The 19,405-nt window shown below is 45.4% G+C and overlaps 1 protein-coding gene across 1 annotated transcript; it reads left to right on the forward strand.

Moving 5' to 3' along the window:
- Positions 1-508: 508 nt before the first annotated feature.
- Positions 509-18,526, forward strand: UBE2QL1 (ubiquitin conjugating enzyme E2 Q family like 1). The gene is made up of 2 exons (XM_040060335.2): positions 509-1,668; positions 17,171-18,526. Exons 1-2 carry the CDS (start codon positions 880-882, stop codon positions 17,300-17,302), a joined length of 921 nt encoding a protein of 306 aa, XP_039916269.1. The 5' UTR covers positions 509-879; the 3' UTR covers positions 17,303-18,526.
- Positions 18,527-19,405: the final 879 nt, after the last annotated feature.

Below are 19,405 nucleotides of genomic sequence, written 5' to 3' on the forward strand. Positions count from 1 at the left end.
CACACACACCACACACACACACACACACACACGTACGTGTGCAACACCTGCCCACGCACCCGCGGGTCTGTCCCGGGGCCCCTCCCCGCCGTCACCGCCCCCGGCCCGCCCGGCCGGCGGGGCCGCTGCCGCAGCGCGGGGCGGAGCGGAGCGGGCCGGTCCCCGCGCTGCCCGCCGGCCCGCCGCCCCGCCGAGCCCCGCAGCGGCGGTGCAGGCGGCGCGGGGGGCGCGGGGGGCGCGGCTGCGGCGGCGCTGCCCGGGCGGGCGGCCCCTCTCCCCGAACAAAGGGCCGAGCGCGCCGCGGGCACAGCGGGGGCTGCGCGGGCGGGCCCCCACTCCCCCCGCCCGCCTCGGGGGGAGGCGCCCGGAGCGGCGCGGGGCCCGGCCCGCCGGGAGCCGCCGGGGATTGGCTCGGCCGAGCGCGATCCGAAGGTGCCGGGGAAGCCATCTGCAGCGCAGGCGGTTTCGCCGCCGCTGTGCGGGGGGAGGGAGGGGGCTCTCCCGTGCGGGCGGCTGGGGGATTTTTTTTTTTTTTCCTTCCTACCTTTTTTTTTTTCCCCTCCAACCCTCCTCCTCCTTCCTTTTCACGGGATCATGGCCACGGCGGCGGGGCCGTGATGTCCGCGGGAGCAGCCCCGCTGCGGCAATGCTCCCCGCCGCAGCTCTAGGCAGGGGAGGCGTTTGAGCGGCGGCCGCACATCCTCCGGTACCGCGGCGGCACCGCCGCCGCCGCCTCTCTGCGCCCCGGACCGGCGGAGAGGCGCTTCGCCGCCCGCCCGCCGACAGCAAACCCGCCGAGCCGGGCTTTCAATTGATAAAAACCACACTAGAGCCCCACCGGTGCTCAGAGGCGGGAGGGATCGCACGGCCGCGCACAACATGGCCACTCTGCTGCGGAAAATCGGGCTGATCCGGCTGCACAGCCGGGACACGGAGGACCCCAAGCACCACCATCACCGCAGCAGCAGCCAGCAGGGCTCCTCGCTCCGCGGCAGGGGCAACCAGAAGAACAGCAGCAACAAGCCGCAGCCGCAGGGCCCCCCCGGGGGCGGCTGCAGCAGCAGCAGCAGCGAGGGCAGCCCCGGGGGCCACAAGAACAAGAAGGCGCCGGAGCCGGCCAAGCAACCCCCGCAGCCGGCGCGCTCGGGAGTCGGCCGGGAGAAGCCGCGGGAGGCGGGCAGGGAACCCGGCGCCGGCAAGGAGGCGGCGCAGCGGCCCGGCCCCGGCTCCGGCCCCGGGTGCGGGTCGGGGCCGGCGGCGCTGGTGCCCGCGGGCCGGCAGCAGCACTGCACGCAGGTGCGGACCCGGCGGCTGATGAAGGAGCTGCAGGACATCGCGCGGCTGAGCGACCGCTTCATCTCGGTGGAGCTGGTGGACGAGAGCCTCTTCGACTGGAACGTGAAGCTGCACCAGGTGGACAAGGACTCGGTGCTGTGGCAGGACATGAAGGAGACCAACACGGAGTACATCCTGCTCAACCTCACCTTCCCCGACAACTTCCCTTTCTCGCCGCCCTTCATGAGGGTGCTTAGCCCCCGCCTGGAGAACGGCTACGTCCTGGACGGCGGAGCCATCTGCATGGAGCTGCTCACTCCCCGCGGCTGGTCCAGCGCCTACACCGTGGAGGCCGTCATGAGGCAGTTCGCCGCCAGCCTGGTCAAGGGGCAGGTAGGGCTCCTTGCTCGGGGAGGAGCGCACTCATCCATCGCTCGGGGTCCGGGTCGAGCGGTGTTCGGATGGCAAGCCCAAAGGCGGGCAGCCCGCGGCTGTCCGCCACCAGACCCGGTCTCCCCGAGGACCTGGTGTCACCGGGGGGGCGATGGCAGGGACAGTCGTGTTTGGCTCCGGGGTCCCTCTCGGGCGGGTCCGGCAGAGGTGCGGGCGGGAGAAAGGAGCACATGCATCCATCGTGTCCTCCCGCCCGGCTTTTGTCCCTGCGCTTGCTCTGCCGCCTGTGGTACACCAAGATACCGTGCTCGTTATCCCTGATGGGCACCTCCTTCTCCCCACAGCAAAAGGGGGCACTCCGGGCTCCGGTGGGGTTTGGGATTGGAGCCTCCTGCCCTTCACCAGGCAGTCGGCCATACTCGCTGGTCCCTTGCGTGCGGTGCTGCCGCTGGCGGAGGGCGCGACGCTGGAGCTGCTGCCCCCAGGTCTTTGTCTGCGCTGTCCCGATAGCATCCCTCCGGGGACAAGGGGCGAGCTCGCCTTTGGGGCTTGGCACCTTGCACTGAGGTGTGTCGCGGGGTCACGCCGGGGGTCGCTGCCCGAGCTGCTGGCGAACTTGTCCAGGTTTCAAATCGTCCGGCCCGAAAGGAACAAGTCACTTGGGCTAGGTACTGCGGCTGCAGCAGCCAGACGGTTCCTGCCAGCTCTCCTCTTCAAAGGAGGTGGTCGGTTCTCCCGGTATAGGATCTGGCCTGACCTGAATTGGTGCATTTTATGCTGCTTTTTTCGTTTGTTTGTTTGGTTTTTGTTTCGTTGATTTTTGGGGGGGTTGGTTTTTTTTTTGTTGTTTTGTTGTTTTTTTGGGGGGGGGGGTTGTTTGTTTGTTTGGGGTTTTTTGTTTGTTTTGTTTTGGTTTTTTTTCTGTTTTCTCCTGCAGAATATCCATAGACGAGAACTATTTCATAAGCCATTTTTAATAAATGGTCAAATACTGCTGGCAGGCAGTAGATCTTAATGCCTTATATTACGCTTTATATTACAGTGGGCAATGCACGCATGGCTGTGACCGGGTGCTTTTCCTGTTCGTGAATGCCCTTGAACTCAGGGGACGTGCACAGCTCTGTCTGTCAGTAAATTATACTAAAGTAACTTCTTAAATTTCTATCTTGGAGAGGTGGGGAAAGAGTAAATAATAACATACTTTTTATCTGCTTAAAAATGAGGTTACTCCTGTTGCTTCTATGGAACTGTTTGCCTGAGCAGAAGTAAAGGCTTGTTTATTCTTAAGACTGAAATTAATTTTGATTTTTCAACATGCTCTTTTGTAAGTGGCTTGTTTTCCCTTTAACCTATTTCATTTGGGCCTATGGCTCCTTCTTTTAAACAGGTGGTATTTTTCTCTGCACTTCATTTCAAGGGGTCAAGTTTCCTAGGTCACCTTGGGATATAAAAAAAATCTACCAAGGGAAAAAAAAAAAAAGAGTTTTAATTAACATGGAGCCTGAGGTATGTTGAAGTTCCGTAGCTGCTCTTACTGCATCTGTTTGTTAACCTGCCTCTTTTTAGAGAGGTCATAGTTGTTATTTGTTGCAAGAATTTAGGAGGACAATGATAAATTCTTTCATTTTGTAACAATTTGGCCTCTTTCTGCGGTGTCGAATGTTAAAGGGGTTAAATGAATATTTACTGGGATCATAAAATGGTTCTGTGAAGAGAAGCTCTAATTGTTTTATTAGTAAATTCTCAGCTATATAATCTGACAATTTTCTTCCCTAAACCATTTAAGAGATTTCCAGAAAATAGTAGCAATTTTTGATGACCAGAAGACGTTTATGTCTACATCATTAATAAACGCATTTAAAAAGCAGGAGTTTCACTAACATTCTTCCAGAAGTTTGCAAAGTCAATGATGACAAAAAGAGAGCTGGGATTAAAAAAAGAAAAGGCAGAAATAAACTGCTGACAGTAACTTAGTAGTTAAATTGATATAACATGGCACGTGTCAACCTCTCAGATTGTTCAATCCAAGTGGAAAGGTTATTGGGCAGTACAGTCAATACATTTATTTTCTGGGTTAGAGAGATGCTGCCTGTGATGGGTTTGCTGGCCTGTCACCGTAGCTGGGCTCTGTGTCATGGGAGCCACGTTTCTGTAATTGCACTCCCCTCATTATGTAACCCCCACTCCATTGCATAATAGGGCTCAAAATACAACTGGAGCTCCCCTATCCCTGTTTCGTTTTACAGGCGATCTACTTTTGACCAGTTAGTTTTTAAAAATAAAAACTGAGCCGACGAAGCATCAAGGGCGGAGGTGCTGCATTCCCCAGCGCTGTGTGGCCAGGTTTGGGTGGCTCCTGCCGTGCCGTGGGCAGTCTTGGTGCCTGCAAGGAGCCGTCCCAAACAAATAGCCCTGGCTGTCACCAGGTTAATTGTGTAATTTCTGTGAGCAGCCTGCAACAGCATGGAATATTCAAGATATTGTTCAAGGCTGGAAGGGTGAGGGCCCTTCTCCCTCGCCTCAGAACAAACCTGCCTGAGCACATGGCAGCAGCCATCAGGCTGAGGGGGAGATGGGGCACTGCCACCACCAGTGAGTCAAAGGGACCTTCCAGAGAAATGTCATTGGCTCCCAGCGCCATGATTTAGCGTGAAATCACCGTGAATACTCCAGCCTGTGACGCATCCAAGAGTGCACCCAGCTGGCACGGGGACCGGTGTGAGTGGGCAGGGCTGAGTGTTCCACTGGCACACCTTCCTCCTTGGGGCAATTCAGGGGACAGAACCAAGGTGGATCATTTTGTGAGACATTTCTCGTCAGTCCCATTTTGCTGAGCCAACTGTGGCACTGTCATCCTCTGCTGGTTCTTCAAAGAGAAACAGCACTTCTCGGTCTGCTGGTAGAGCCGGTAGTAACTGTGAGCATGTATGTCCTTCTGTTTTTTGACAAAGTGATCCAAAAGCAGATAAAATTAACACTGAAAATACATTTTCAGACAGTTAAGATTCTTGACAAACTCAGATGCTTTTTCATGGATTTCACAGACCTTTTAACAGAGTGGAAGAGAAAGTGAAATAAGTCATTCTGACATCTCATAGGATGTCACTCAGGAGTTGTGTCTGTACAGAGACTTAAATGTGCAACAGAAAAATTACTTAACACTTACTTAAGCTTGTAAGTGGCGAAACCTGTGAATGAGTTCCAAGACGTGTGCCTATCTCCCAGGCCTTGGATTTTAAAGTGGGATGGCTGTTTCTCTAGATTTCGCCAAGCAGGAGCCGTATGCCTCAGGTAACCTTGCTTGAGACATGCCCTACCTAATGGGATGGACACCCTAGCTTCCTATCATGAATCTAGCATTGTGTTTTTAGACTTTTGTTTTTGTCTGTAAATAAAAATGTTTAAAATGGAAGAGAAATTACTTTTGTTTGAATATAATGATTCAACAGTCCCAAATTTAACTTTTTTTTCCCCCTCAGTTTTCAAGGGAAAAAATGTTAATTAACAAACAAGTTGGGGTTTGTTTGGTTGGTTGCTTCAGCTATTCGGCTGAGAAAATCAATTATTCACACAGCTCTAGTCAGTATCTTGAGGGGAATTCTCAGTACATCAAAGGCCGAAGACTGTTTATCTGTCTGGGATCCAGAATCCTATTTTAAAAAACTTGGTGTTGTCCTTAACTCAACTGTAGCCTGGCTTTTAAAGGGATGACTTTGTACTTGCTTCCTGCACAGTCAGCTGCTCGCTGGCTCCTGTCATCACAGGCAAGAGCTTGGCCCTGCTGAACCGGCGAAACAGTCGCCGTGAGCTGCTGCAGAGCTGGGGTGCCAGCCAGGGAGGTGGGGTGATGCTAATGAAATAATTTAAATGCCAGTTGTTTATCGTCCTGGAGGCAACTGCTCCACGTGTCTGTCTAGGCAGAGCTTCCCGTGTTTGTCTCCCTGTGTCTGTCCAGGCCGTGGAAGTGGCCCATGGAGTGTTACTCCTTCTTAGCCTTTTAAAATGATTTAGTGATAATTTCAGAGAGAGGTTTGAAAATTAGTCAGTTGCTCTCCGCTTCCAGATAATGGTGTCATTGTTGCAATAATATCAATGATGGAAGGGAGGGAGGGTGGGTACCACTTGGAGGAGAGGAATGTCATGGCAGGAGGTTCGTCGTGGCTCTCCTTGAATGGCCATGCACACAGATGAGATCAATGCCCATGTTTCAGAGGGTAGTCAACTCTCTCCTTTGAAAACATGGTAGATGGTGTGGTCCCAGAGGAAAAGGAGTGGACTTGGTCCAAAAGTAAAGAGAGGGGTTTGTGTCTTCTACTAGATGTGTTGTTTCTCACTGGACAAAATGTTTTGGTGGATGTTTAAAAGAGGACAAAGCTATAAATACCAGTGTCAAAGTAATGCATCAGGGTTTTGGTTTTTTTCTTTTCTTTTTTTGAGAGCAACAAACAGAGCTACACCTGATGCCTTGGGGACTTTAGATGTAAGCTTGTGGTGGTGCTGATCACTAGATGCCTTGTCCTCTTTTTTACAAGTCCCTTGTTCTCTCCAGGGAGGCTGGGGACTGGACTGCCAGACAAAGGCAGCTGTCAGGTAACCGTCAGCCTTTACAGATTGTCATGAAAAAAGGTCTTAGTTTTGAGGGAAGCACTCCCTTGTTCTTCCAGTGAACAGGACTAGTTAAAATTTTTTCCAGGATTCTTGCAGGGAATAGAAAAAACATAGAAAATTTGCCAGGACATATTACAATAGGAACAGGGTACCCCTAATTCTGAGTATTCTTGCTGTTGTGGGCAGCTACAGAATGATGTAAATAAAAATCAAGATATAATTAATAGTTAAGCTTTAAGTTTGTATAGAAAAAGGACCTGAATTCAAATAAAAGTCGTTGGTGTCTAGTACTTTGATCCCTCACATTGTAACATTAGAAGAACCTCAGTGGAACCCTGTCTGTTTGTTTCAAATACTGTGTGCCTTGTATGACTATTGAATGGATTTATCTTTACATTTTAAAGATTTGAATATCCCATCTGAGTTTCACCAGATTGAAAGAGCAGAAATGGGCTTGTTTTATGACAAACAGCTACAAAAGTTAGCTGTTAATCACAGTCTGAATTACTCCCTCTTCATCCTTTCAAGTAAAAGTGTGAGCGAGCAGATAGCAGATGGGACTTGCATGGTGTCCAGGAGGTCAGCAGACTCCAGGCCTTTCAAATATGTATAGCAGAAATTAATTGCAGATCCATGGGTTTTCATACTCCAGATGCTGGTTTGAGGAGTGTAGCCATGAATAAATCAGCTAATCTCAAAGGCTGCAGAAATGTACAGCGAGCACAGCAGTCTCTGAATTATTTGGAGCCATTGTATCCTATTAGGGCATTAAAAAATGGAATTGTTTTTGGTTTTGATTTTGATTAGTTTGGTTTTGATTAGTTGCCTGAGCAAGTGATCCACAAGGGAGGAAATGATGCTTTAGGTCCATGGGTGAAAAACATCGACTCATGTACAAAGATGACAGAGGAGACCAAGACTGTGCTAGGGGACTTGTTTCCCATGAAAAAGTATAAATGCTGGGCCAAGGAGATAACAGAATATTGTTTGCCTGGAGAGGAAAATCAGATCTATTTGCTTTCTAAGATATCTCTTTCATTTCATTTGAAAAATATATGATTGGAAGCTGAAGTTTTAGCGGGATTATGTGTGTTTAGATGCTGGGCCTGATAAGCAGGCTGGAAAAAATAGTTGTTCATGTATACTCTGATATGTTGGTGTTCTGACCATCCACTGTTATTATGCAAATATATTCTACTGAGAGGAATAAAGACACAGGGATTCCAACTCATTGAAATAGGAGGTTGGTTTAATTCTTTTAAAAAGCAAAGGGAACATAATCTCCATTTTTCTCCTTCAAAGCATAAAAATGAATATTTTAAAATACTTTAAACTATCCTTATTACTGTTAAAATAGTCATCAAATGAAAGAAATCCCTGAATTGAGCCAAATTACTAATTTTAAAACATGCTTTTATTCTTCTTGACAATGCTTAGCTGATCACCCAAATAAGAATTTGAAAGAATTGTGGCTTTGGATTTTGTGAGAAAATTTAATTTGTTGATTTTTCTTCTCTGAATTATATAACAAGTGCTCTTTTTTTTTTTTTTTTTTTTTTTTTTTTTGCTGTGATTGTTCAGGCAGAGAGAACCATGAAGCTTTGGGGTACTTTGTCAGATGCGTCATTGAAAATTGTATTTTTTCAAGTGCAAAAAGCCTAGTCACGGAAGGTGATGTCCTGAAGGAGTAACCTAAATAACCCACTTTCTATTGTGAGGAAGATTTACTCTTCCTTTTACAGGCTAGCCTTGAAAATATGCAGCTTTCCCAGCATCCACACAATGCCCAGGGATTTCCATGCATGGCCGGAGACTTCCAGATTGAAGATTTGTAACTCCACAAGTAATTCAGCTCCTCATATCCTGGGAGTCTGATTGCCAGGTGTGATCTGGGGCATGTCCCCCTGTGGGCATCTGCTCTCACAAAGTGGGGCGGTGGTTAAGTAACATAATATTTACTGCGTTTCTTTTTCCCATCTAAGCTCCTTTGGGCTGGCAAGAGTCGGTGAAGGGCTCTTCTTTTCTTTGATGTATTCAGTCCTTCACATGCAGTTTCCAGTTTTCTTCTGCAAATGCCAAAAAAGGTAATGCTGACATTCAGTGCACAGGGAGATGGGCGGTGGGAGGATTGCTGGGTGCAATTCCTCTGCAGTTAAACAGGGAGAGCCTCGGATGCTGTGGTAGTTATGCTGGCTGAATGGCTCAAAATGTGTCTTAATTGTCAGGTGCACAGGATCCAGTTGTCGCACTTGTAAATGGAATAGCAGGTTTCTCTTGGATATCACTGTGTTTTTTTGAAAGTGCGGGGTCTGGTCTGGGTTGTACTCCACAGGTCATTTCTGGAGGCTGCTGAGCGTTACATGGTGTTGGCCTTTAACTGCATCTCAAAACAGCAGTAACTGAGTAGACACTGGAAGTCTCAGGACAAGCTTTACAGGAAGAACATGATACTGTTACCTAACCTGGCTCGCAGTGAAATGAGCCCTGTGTTGGGAATTGAAAATGCCTGAGCTAGGGAGAAGTGTAAGAGTGCTTTGATGAAAGTGAGTTTGTAGTCCCCACTGGTGTGCACGGAACAGGTAAGTGGGCACCACGCTTCAGATGTTCCGGTGATTCCTCTTCTGAAACAGGATCAAGGTGCCAGTCTGATTCGCCCCATTCCCAGTAAAGCTCACAGTGAGGAGGAATACATCACATGTGTCTGTCCTCAACCAGGCATGGCAGATGCATGCCTGCCTCGTGCACGTGCACAGTCTGTCCTTGGAAAATGTTTTTTTATCTGCTTCACGAACTTGTGTGTTTTCTTTGTTAAAATCAATGATCCTCATTGATTTAATCCTTTGCTGCACAGGTTCTCCAAAACCCATGAAACTTCTGCAGTGACTCCTTGATGGAGTTACAAGTCAGTTATAATCCCAGACCCACATTCAAAGATGAGTGAAAATAAACCCGAAGAAGGAAGACATAAGCCTATGTTATGAAATGGCCTGGAGCTCAGATGCTTGTCATAGTCAGGCTTTATGAGCTGTGGAATGACTTGGTATTTCTCCGGTTTTTAGGCTCGTGCTACAAATAGCAACGAGCCCCCATCTGCAGTAAGAAAGGCTCGTTTCCATAATACTCGTCCATGAAAAAAACCAAAGCATTGCAAAACAGAAGAAATCGATGTTAGGTTTTCACATTTTCTATGAATTTCTGTAAATATTAAATTTTCTGTAGATTTTACAATATTCCATTAAAATATATCTGGCATTGAAGTGTTCTATAAATATTTGTGAGAGGAGGTTGTTTCACAGTTTGAGCACTTAGCCTAGGTAAAGGTGATCTGAGTTCAGATTCCAGGTTTTGCCACTGACTTCAGGTACAGTCATGGGCAAGTCATATAACTTCACTGTATTCCTCTTTGCCATGTGGAAAGAACGGCCAAATTTATAAATGACCCAAAGGTCATTTGAGGATATGTGCTTAAAGCGCTCAGAAGTGAGGGCTCTCTGAGTAGATGTCCATGTGCATCAATATGAAACATACTGCAGTCAGGAGATTGGCACAATCATATAAATAGCAGGAGAAAAGTACATCACTTGTGACTCTCATCTTACTGAATTTGGGTTTAACTCAATTAAGTATTCCCAGAGGCAACCTGCTTTTTACTATTTTGTTCTTTTTGTTTGTTTGTTTTAGCATTGTAAAACTTAGGAAATGTGAAGATAGGCATTGTTGTGGTGCCTTTGTCTTTACTGCCTGTCACAAAAGATGGTTGGGTTGGGTTGGGTTGGGTTGGCTTTGGTTGGGTTCACACACATGACTGTGTTTGACTTGGGTAGCTTCAGGTTCCTGATGCAGAGGACCTGTGGGCTTATGCAAAGAGTTGCTGTCGTGTTCCCAGCATTCTCATCTGGACTGGCCCTCAGGAGCTCTGCCAGTACCTGATTCCACAGAAAGGTAGTCCAGGGAGCTCAGCAAAAGACTGAGAAACACACAGCAGAGAAAACATCCCTCTGTCACCTAAGACTAGCAAGTGCCCTTCTGGTGGCGGGGAACAGGGACTGGCTCTTTTGACACGAGCCCACCGTGTTGTCGTACATTCAGCCCTGGAGATGCTTGAGTCACCAGTAACATAGCCAGCCCCCCAAATTTTCTTATTCTTTTCCCAGCACAGAGTTTGTCCCACCCATAAAATGCAGGGAGGGAGTTTCTTAACCCTCATCTGTGCTGGAATCACGCTGCCAGCTCGGTGCTGACTTAGGGAAAGGCGAGGAAGAGCAGTACAGTGCTCTGTAGCTGTCAGACGGAGATTGGGGCTGTAAGCGTTTGTATCGATTAAGAGCTACTGGCACCAGGCTTCTGGCACAGACAAATGAGCATAAATAATTACTCAGCTGCAACTCAGATTTCTTTTTCCTGGACAAAGAACAGTTATGCTCCCAGAAGGCACAATTTATAGGATGCTTTAAAGCCAGAACTTGCTACTTTTTACTTCTTCTATGGATTATTTTTAAAAAGGAAATCAAGAAAGGCATGGAAGTACTGGTTTGGAAATTACGCATTTGCATTAAAACCTCCTTGTTTTAATTTACTTATTCTGCAACATTATGAGTATTTGTCTGTATCACTTTCTGTACCGCTTTATTTTAGCTACAGCTAATAATTGTATACAGTGCAATATAGATTGTGTGCAGTTTTTGAGACATGATTAACTGTGCCTCATCAGTACATGGAGGAAAAAAATTATAAACCATGTAATTGGGGGGAGAGACTGTATATATTGCGCTCTAACAGTGATGTTGTGACACATTGCAATCACTGCACTGAGAGCATGACAGTACTCCCTTCAGCATCGCTCTGCTTTTGAATGCGTTTCTAAAGCCAGTGGAAATATTTTCCTCTGAAAGCTTGTTTAAATATTCTAGGATAAGGCTGGTTCAGGCTTAAGCTCTGAGTGCCTCTGTTCCTTATCAGAAAATGTTTTAGTATGTTTGCCCGTAGCCATTAGTTGGGGCCCAAAGCCATTAGTCACTGGGACATTATGGAACGTGTTACGTGCCAGAAACTCATAGCATGAAACTCAACATTTCAGAAATCCACAGATTTTTTTTTTCATCCATGGAGAAGCCTGGCACAACAGACATGGAAAATGGGCATATCCTTGTGGATCATCTTCCTCTCCATGGAGGGATCACCGCAGAAACCGTGTCTGGCATAGTGACTTCCTGCAGTCTTTTGTGTGCTTTTTTCTCTCTGCTTGTTTTCCATCTCTTGACATTTACTTAGGGTTGGGTCAGCAGAACCTGCTATAGGGATCTGTTAAGAGACGGAGGCAGAAAAGGCTGTAGCCATCCATGTGTCCTTATGCTGGCTTACATGATGGGCCAAGTTTAGCCCCATGTGCAGAAGGATTGTGTGATTTGCCCTTGGGAGACCAACCTGGAGTTATTTGCATTGCCAGGACTAATGAAAATACACAGGGCTGAGGAGATCATGTTAAGAGCTGTGCTAACAACATGAAGATTTGCCAGCATCTGAGTCCCTCAGCTGTGCACTACTGGAAATGTACACAGCTTTCTGTTAGCTGGTCCAGGTAAAATGTCTGGGTGTGACTGAAGGTTTGCTGTGACACCTCAAGAGATCCACAGCACAGGGGTTTGGATTGTTTCCACAATAACATCAGCCTTGTAAGGACTCATGGCTGTGTACACTAAATCTCTGAAAATTTGTGACCTAATAAAGCAGAGAGTGGCATCAGGAGTGAACTGAGCACAACCTTGAAGGGTTCAGGACCTGGCTGTGCAGTGCCACACTGACCTGTGTTGGCAGTTCAGCTCCAAGTGTCTAAGCTGGACTTGGGGACCACCACAGGTCCCTTCCAGCCAGTACTTTTGGTGATTGTATGGTCCTGTGGAAGGCTGTCCTCTGTTATATAGTCCTGTCCTAGGGAGTGCCAACTGGACGCACATGGAAGCACACCTGGTACTGTCCTAATATTATTGGGTTTGGATCTGGGAGCTGCCATCAATTATTTGACAAGAGACGGAACTCCCTTTGTCCAGAGAAACGCTCTTGAGGCTGTTCTGACTCTGGAAGGACCAGAAGAAGCGTCAAGACTGCTTTTCATAGGCTAGCTGTGGGTAAATATATGGTCATAGTGGGCTCAAGAGTTTCAGGCTTCATATTCGGTTTCTGTACAGGACTTAACTCTGTCTTTGGACTACTTTGTGATCTGGTGAGGCTGGGGATGAATTGACATGGCACATTGCTGATAGTGGTACTGACAAATTTTAAAGAGCTAATGGTTGTGGAGCTGAATATTTTTCAGGATGTGATTCAGTGTCACAGAGAATTATGGAGGGGAGACGTGTTCACAGAGACTACTGTAGCATCACATGGAAGTAGGAAAGCTCCCAGATTTGCCCACAGAGGCCCATAGATGTGAATGCATCATGTTTTAACCTCAGCTGCTCTACTCAGTCACCCCTTCACCTCATCCCCTGGCTGGCTGGGGAAGAGAATCAGAAAAAAAAATAAAAACTGGAGGGTTGAGATAAGGAGTTTGATAATTGAGACTAAGTAAAACATAATACTAATAACAAAAACCCCAATTGTAATTAAAGACACAGACAAAAAAAAACCACAAGAAAACCAAGTGGTGCACAATACCTTTACTCACACCCACAGACAGATGCCCAGCCCCGTCTCCAAGCAGTGATTGGCCCCTCCCAGCCAACTCTCCCCAGTTAATATACTGGGCATGTTGTTCTATGGTGTGGAACATCCCTTTGGCCGTCCAGCTTGCTGTGCTGGCCAGATTCCCTCTTGGCTTCTTGTGCACCTGCTCACTGGTAGAGCACGAGGCACTGTGAAAAATCCGTGGCTTAGTGTGAGCATTGCTCAGCATCAGCTAAAACATCAGGGTGTTATCAATATTATTCTCATGCTAAATCCAAACCGCCACTTCTACTGGAAATAAAATTAACTCTATTGCAACTGAAACCAGGACAGGGGGACAAATCATACGTGAGATTCGCCTTGGTTCTTTTGCTGAACACGGCAGGAGGGAGTGGTTGGTCCCTGGGTAGGGCCGGGGTCCTGGGAAGGCTGCCTGCAGCAGGTCGTGTTCCAGGAGCTCTTTCTGCCCACCGTTATCAGGGTTATAGACTGGCTGTTTGTCAGCTGTTTGTGCAGGCTCATTAGTTTGGGCAAAGGCTGGGTGGGTGGTGTCCGGTTGCTCACTGTGCCACGCAGGCTGGCCGCAGCAGGAGCACGAGCGAGGGAGGAGGCTGAGCGCAGCGCACGTCCCCTTGTGCTTCAGCACGGCTGCACAAAAACCAGTTGGGTGCTGTGGCATTGCTTTCACCTTTCATATGTTTCTAGCTTGTTAAAATTATATCTTGATAAGTACATGAAGTCACAGCAGATGGCAAAATCTGAAACATTCTCTCCAACTCTTTAATTAGGTTTTCAGTTATCCCTTTATGAAAGGCTCTCTGCGAGTGTCTGAAAGTATTGCAAGTATTTAAATAAGCTCCTGGTGCGACTTCTCAGAGCTGAAGTCGATAGTGATATCTTTATGAAAGGCTTTCTTGGGTTTTTGCTGTTGTTTGTAACCTCTTGTGGAATGTTTTGATCTTGTTCACATACCACTTTGATAGCTTTCCTTGGTGTGGTGCTGGACACATCAAGACGTTGGCCATGCAAATGGTCTGTGTTCCTTACCCCGGCAATAGTGACACATGTGGTTTAGGATTGGTCAAAATGCAGTTGTGCCCAACAGAGCTGTGGACAGCACGTATTTACATCCTGTATTTACCATCACCACCACGTTTACACAATGCAGCAGCTCACAGGCTCCTGTCCAGAGTTAAAATGACTGCATGTTTAACCAGCAGGCTGAAAATAAACTGTCGTCAGGGCTGGTAGCTGTGCCTGGTAAAACATTTGACACTTTCTTCTATAATTGCATCCAAAATTATGTTTTTTACTTAAACTTGGAAAGAATTTTTTGGGAATGGCAAAAAACTAAAAATCAGTAAGACAGTAGATACCACCCAAGTATAGGCTTGAAAGCATCTGAGGTCAGTCAGCTGAAATTCCAGCCTTCTTTCTTTTTACCCTAGGTTTACTTAAGGCACCAAATAGGGAAACTTTCGGACTAGGAGGTTAAATTTTATCCAAATTATAAACAGCTGACAGGATATTGGTTAATAAGAGACAGTGCTGACCATGCCACCCATAGTTTCTGTATAAGCATAGAAATACATGGACTGCAGCAGGGTAGAATTAGCTGGTCTTTGATGGTGCAGTTCACATACAACCTGCATATGGTACCCGTGTGGAAGTGGATTCAATGATCCGCTGCATTAATAACAGAAAGGTTTCAGAATAAACTCATGAAATGATGCTCCTTTCATCTGATATGGCTCCAGTAACATTTTAGATGATGTGATGATGTTTACCATATCGTTGCAGCACCAGAGAATTCTTATGTTCCTGCTTTGAAATCTGTACATAGTCGACACCAAACATGAGCTGTTCACAATGCAAAGATCCTATTTCTAGGTACAACTTAGTATTAATACTTTGTGAAGGCTGGGGAAGATGTGAATCATACGGTCCTAGGTGCTATGCATATAACTCAGAAACATATCAAAGCCTTAAAGGATAAAAAATAATGTGCAAAACACAGGACATGGCAAATGGATCTAATCCAGAAATTAAGCAGCAGAGTAAGTTTATATTTACTTTCCAAAGTATTTCATCGGTGAGATTTTGAGGACGGCATTTTCTGTGCTGATTTAAACTTCTGTTATATTTTGTTTTATCTTTTCCCATGTTTCTCTTAAGTGTGTTTCCAACAAAACCCTAGATTAGGAAGAAAATAAAAAATGTTTTGTAACCACAAAAATTCTCCTGCAAAATAATTATGATTGATAATTATATATGATATAATTATGTATGATAATTATTGAATAAGATTTTAAAAAATATGTTACCCAGCTTTATTTAATTATTCCATCTGTCACAACTGAAAATGAGCATTTTCTAAGAAAATTTATGATTGGGACTCAATTGAGAACCATTCAAATCATCCTTATTTGGGACATATTAATTGCCAGATTTTTGTGGAGTTGTAGAAGGCGTCCAGCTGTTTGGTCTATCAAGGGGGTTTAAAGAGGAAATAGATTCCTAGTCTGTAAATGGCAGCTAGGGAGAAAGGCAAGGAAAAGTATAGATAGGTAAAACAGCTGTTTGGGGGAAAAACAAATGGGTATAAATTGATTGTGAATAAATCGAGATGGGAATTGGAGAGTGTTTGTAATCTTTGGTTAAGGTATGCTCTGAGAGACAACTCAAACTGCACCGAAAAATTATTTGTTGAAACAGGAGTAGGAGGCAGCTTTTTTCTTTCATGTGTCCATAGTTTTGCTGTAACAGGAGCAGTGCTGAACACAAAAGAGCCTCTGCAGTATTGTGGCAGCTTTCTAGAAAGAAATTGTTTGTCCACACTGCAGGCTAATATTACTAATTTTAGTCTGTAAAAGTAAATTTGATATCCTGAGGAGAGATTTTATTTTCTTTGTTCCCATTTTCCCCCTTTTCTTCCCTTCATATACCTGACTATTTTCTCAGTATTTGTTGCATGCTATTGCAAATGCCAAATTTTGGGTTAAAATCCAAACTGACATTAAAATCAGGGAAGAAAAAGATGATTTTTGAGCTAAAGAACTGGGAAAAAAAAATGAGAACATACTAACTTGAACAGAAAAAAATGAGAACATACTAACTTGATTCTTAGTAACTGCAACACTGTAATATGGTATCCTCTCATCAGATACCATTTATTATTAAAAAGGCTTTCGGTGCAATCTGTCAAATAATTACTAAAATTACTAGACTAGTGACTTTAGTGAACTTCCGGTTTGTAACAAATCCAGTAGGCATAAATACTTTAAAGGTATTAATTTTATTTTAATTATTTTGTTTAAAGGTATTCATTGTTGTAGAGAGGTGTTAATCTGCAGCTGTAATTTTTCTTGTGTCTCTGTTGATTGGTAATTGACACAGACCAATGTGAAAAATAAGGTAAGCTATTGGTAACTCAGTAAAAGTCTCTACTGCCAAACAAGGATTTGAATTTTCACTGTACGGCTGTGCAGTTAAAAGTAATGTCTAATAACAGAGTAATAAAAATGCAGTATATGCAAATAGCATATTTTCATTCATTATCAAACTTGGCATGAAGGGGCAATAAACAAATTCGAAGTTTCAATTTAAGATGGAAGCCAGCTGGTTTGAGGCACTCCTTTGAGGAAGGGCAGAGCTGTCCGTTCCTGGGGGCTGGGTTGCAGGAGGAAGGATGCGGTGCGTTCCACGGGGTGGATGCGCTTTCTGGTGTCGCTGCGCGGTGGCAGCGGGCGGTGAGGCGCGGGCAGCCCTGACAGCAGCCGTGCCCGGGCAGTGGCTCTCTGCCAGGGCTGCCCGGGCAGGGCAGGAGGGGCAGCAGGGATGGGCAGGAGCAGCCTCACGCCGAGCAGGGAATGCCGGAGGTGTCAGGAGCAGCGGAGAGGGAGGCGAGCCCGGAGGCGCGGCTGCAGCAGCAGCCGCGGGTTGCTGCAAGCGGGGCGGCGTGCCAGCGCAGGGGCTCGCCGGGAAGGAACAGCTCGCCAGATGCCTTCTTTTGTTTGTTATTGTTTTTATTTTTTCTTCCCTTTTTACCCGTTCCCCGAATATCATTTTAAATCGTCTCTAATAACGCATTTGTCTGCTCAAGTTTGGGAACTGTGCTTGCTGGAACCTGTAAGTGGATGCCTCTAGTCCTGATGAGTTGAAAAGTTAAGCTGTGGTTTCCAGATGCGTGTTCACATCTTTAATGAAAGTTTTCTTTTTGTGTTTGGCGCAGGGCCGTATCTGCAGAAAAGCTGGCAAATCAAAAAAGTCATTCAGTCGAAAGGAAGCTGAAGCAACATTTAAGAGTTTGGTGAAGACCCATGAAAAATATGGGTGGGTCACCCCGCCCGTCTCTGATGGCTGATGTTAGCAACCTGCACTTGACAAAAATGCTGAACAAAAGTACTGTGACATCTCCTCAGTGCTGTACACCGCCCATCCTTTTCTACTTCAGCTTCAGTTACATACCATGAATGTCAAGGAGACATCTAAGTTATTTATGAACAGATGTGTTTACAGAGGGAGAGAGAAAAAAAAAAAAAAAAATGCTGTGTAGGATTATATTTCAAGACTGGAGAATGGTCATCATTGAAGTCACTTGAGCGGATGCTGAGATTGCGTCATTTGCCCCCATACAGCCCACATTGTCTTCAGCTTCTTTCCATGACAGCAGCACCAAACAGCAGTACTGGAAAGTCTATCCATTGCTGCTCAGTTCATTTAAATGTAAATGAAACAGTTAATATTTAATAGGAAAGCAGTGCATTGCAGGTACATGTTTGCTGTGCTGTTTATCTTTGTCTCCTAGCAGGTCAACATAACTTGAAGATTTGTCTTTATGTGGAACTGTGGTCTGCTGTGACTAAATTTAGACCTCATTTGTGCTCTATATATGACCTTTAATTCATAAATGAAACCAGAATTAAAATGCTGAAAGGTCCTAGTGTTAAAAAATTATTAAGTGGAATCACCCAACCGGTTACAATGTGCTCTCTGTGCTGATATTGTGATGTGCTGTTCAGAAATAAACCAGTGCAGTTAGCTGAAGGTTAGGTGGTTTTTTAAAACACGTCCACACCAGGGCTCAGAGGGGTTGGTTGGTGGTCGCAGGACAATGATTACCCTGCCGGTACCTTCTGCAGTAGCATGTGGCCTGTCCGTTCTTCAAAACAGCAAAACAAATGAGTAGAAATGGACAAAGCAACCTTAAAACGTTATCTGTTTAATTTTGAAATGATATGCCAGTAACAGAGTAAAGATTTTCAAGTCAAATGGAACATGGTTTGTACGATGATTTGCATGACTGGAATTTTTCTTTTTTATTTTCACTCAATAGACATTGTATGTACTTAGAGCCCAGTATCTGAGAAAACCCACTGATGTATATAAATGTCCTATTATTTAATCATTAAAATTTAAGTTTTCTGGTAAACAAATTGAAAAAAAAAAACAAACAAAAAAACTTTCTAAGGGACTCCATAAAAGCTGAAGGTGATGTTAAGAATGGTATAGAAAAGCATTAAAAAAATGTGGATTCCGAATGGAAAATCGTATTGGACACGTGCTGAATAAAATCACCAGTATCGTTTCTGTTGCCTCGGGAATTCAATCATTTTGTCTAGCTTTTGTATTCAAAGTAAAGGGTTTTCTGTTGTGATATTCTAAGCAACATGTAGATGTATCTGTTGTGGTGGTATTTTAATTGCAAGTAGGACAGTATCAATTGCAAGACTGATTTGGAGGGGGAAAGCAGTGTGTGTTTGGAAGCAGTTTCCATTATATGGCTAACACGAGAACAAATTGAAATGGTTGACAAGTTTCTTTTTGTATTACAGCAACATTGGGAGACTATGCAGAGAGCTTGGGGCTCTGGAGTTTGATTTAAGACTACACACAGCATAAAAGAACAAAAGCAGTACATTGGAGTTCAAGCACAAGAGAAGAAGCAGCAGAGCAGCTATTCTTGCAGTACTGGTGCAAAAACACTGCTCAGTGAGGGTGTTGAGCTTTGTTGGCTAGATACAGAGAAAAATATTCAAAGCCTTCACGAAAAGGAATATGCAGGTCAGAGCCACTCAGTTTTGTGGGCATACCTGGTTTCTTACACTTCTGATCTCCATCAGTTGTCACTTCTGTTTCTCCTCTGATCATTTGTGCTGTGCCTTAACTCAGTTACAACAAGAAATGCTTCGTACCACAAATCTGCCTAGATCTTGCTGTCATTTATCTCACTCTGCTTTATACTTGGAGACAAGGCTATAAGCAGTGTATATATGTACTTTTCCTCTCAAACTGCCTATCAGTTCTGTGCATCCAGCAGCAGAATTTGTCTTTTGAGTGAGGAATAACATTTCAAGTAATTCACTTTCTCAGTTTTTATAAACTTTCTTTGCTCTCCCTTATGGAAGAGGAAACTGGTATGTTTAGTTAAGCATCAAATAATATGTAATCCCTAGCAGGATTCCCT

Source organism: Hirundo rustica, chromosome 1, assembly GCF_015227805.2.
Source record: "Hirundo rustica isolate bHirRus1 chromosome 1, bHirRus1.pri.v3, whole genome shotgun sequence".
NCBI lineage: Eukaryota > Metazoa > Chordata > Aves > Passeriformes > Hirundinidae > Hirundo > Hirundo rustica.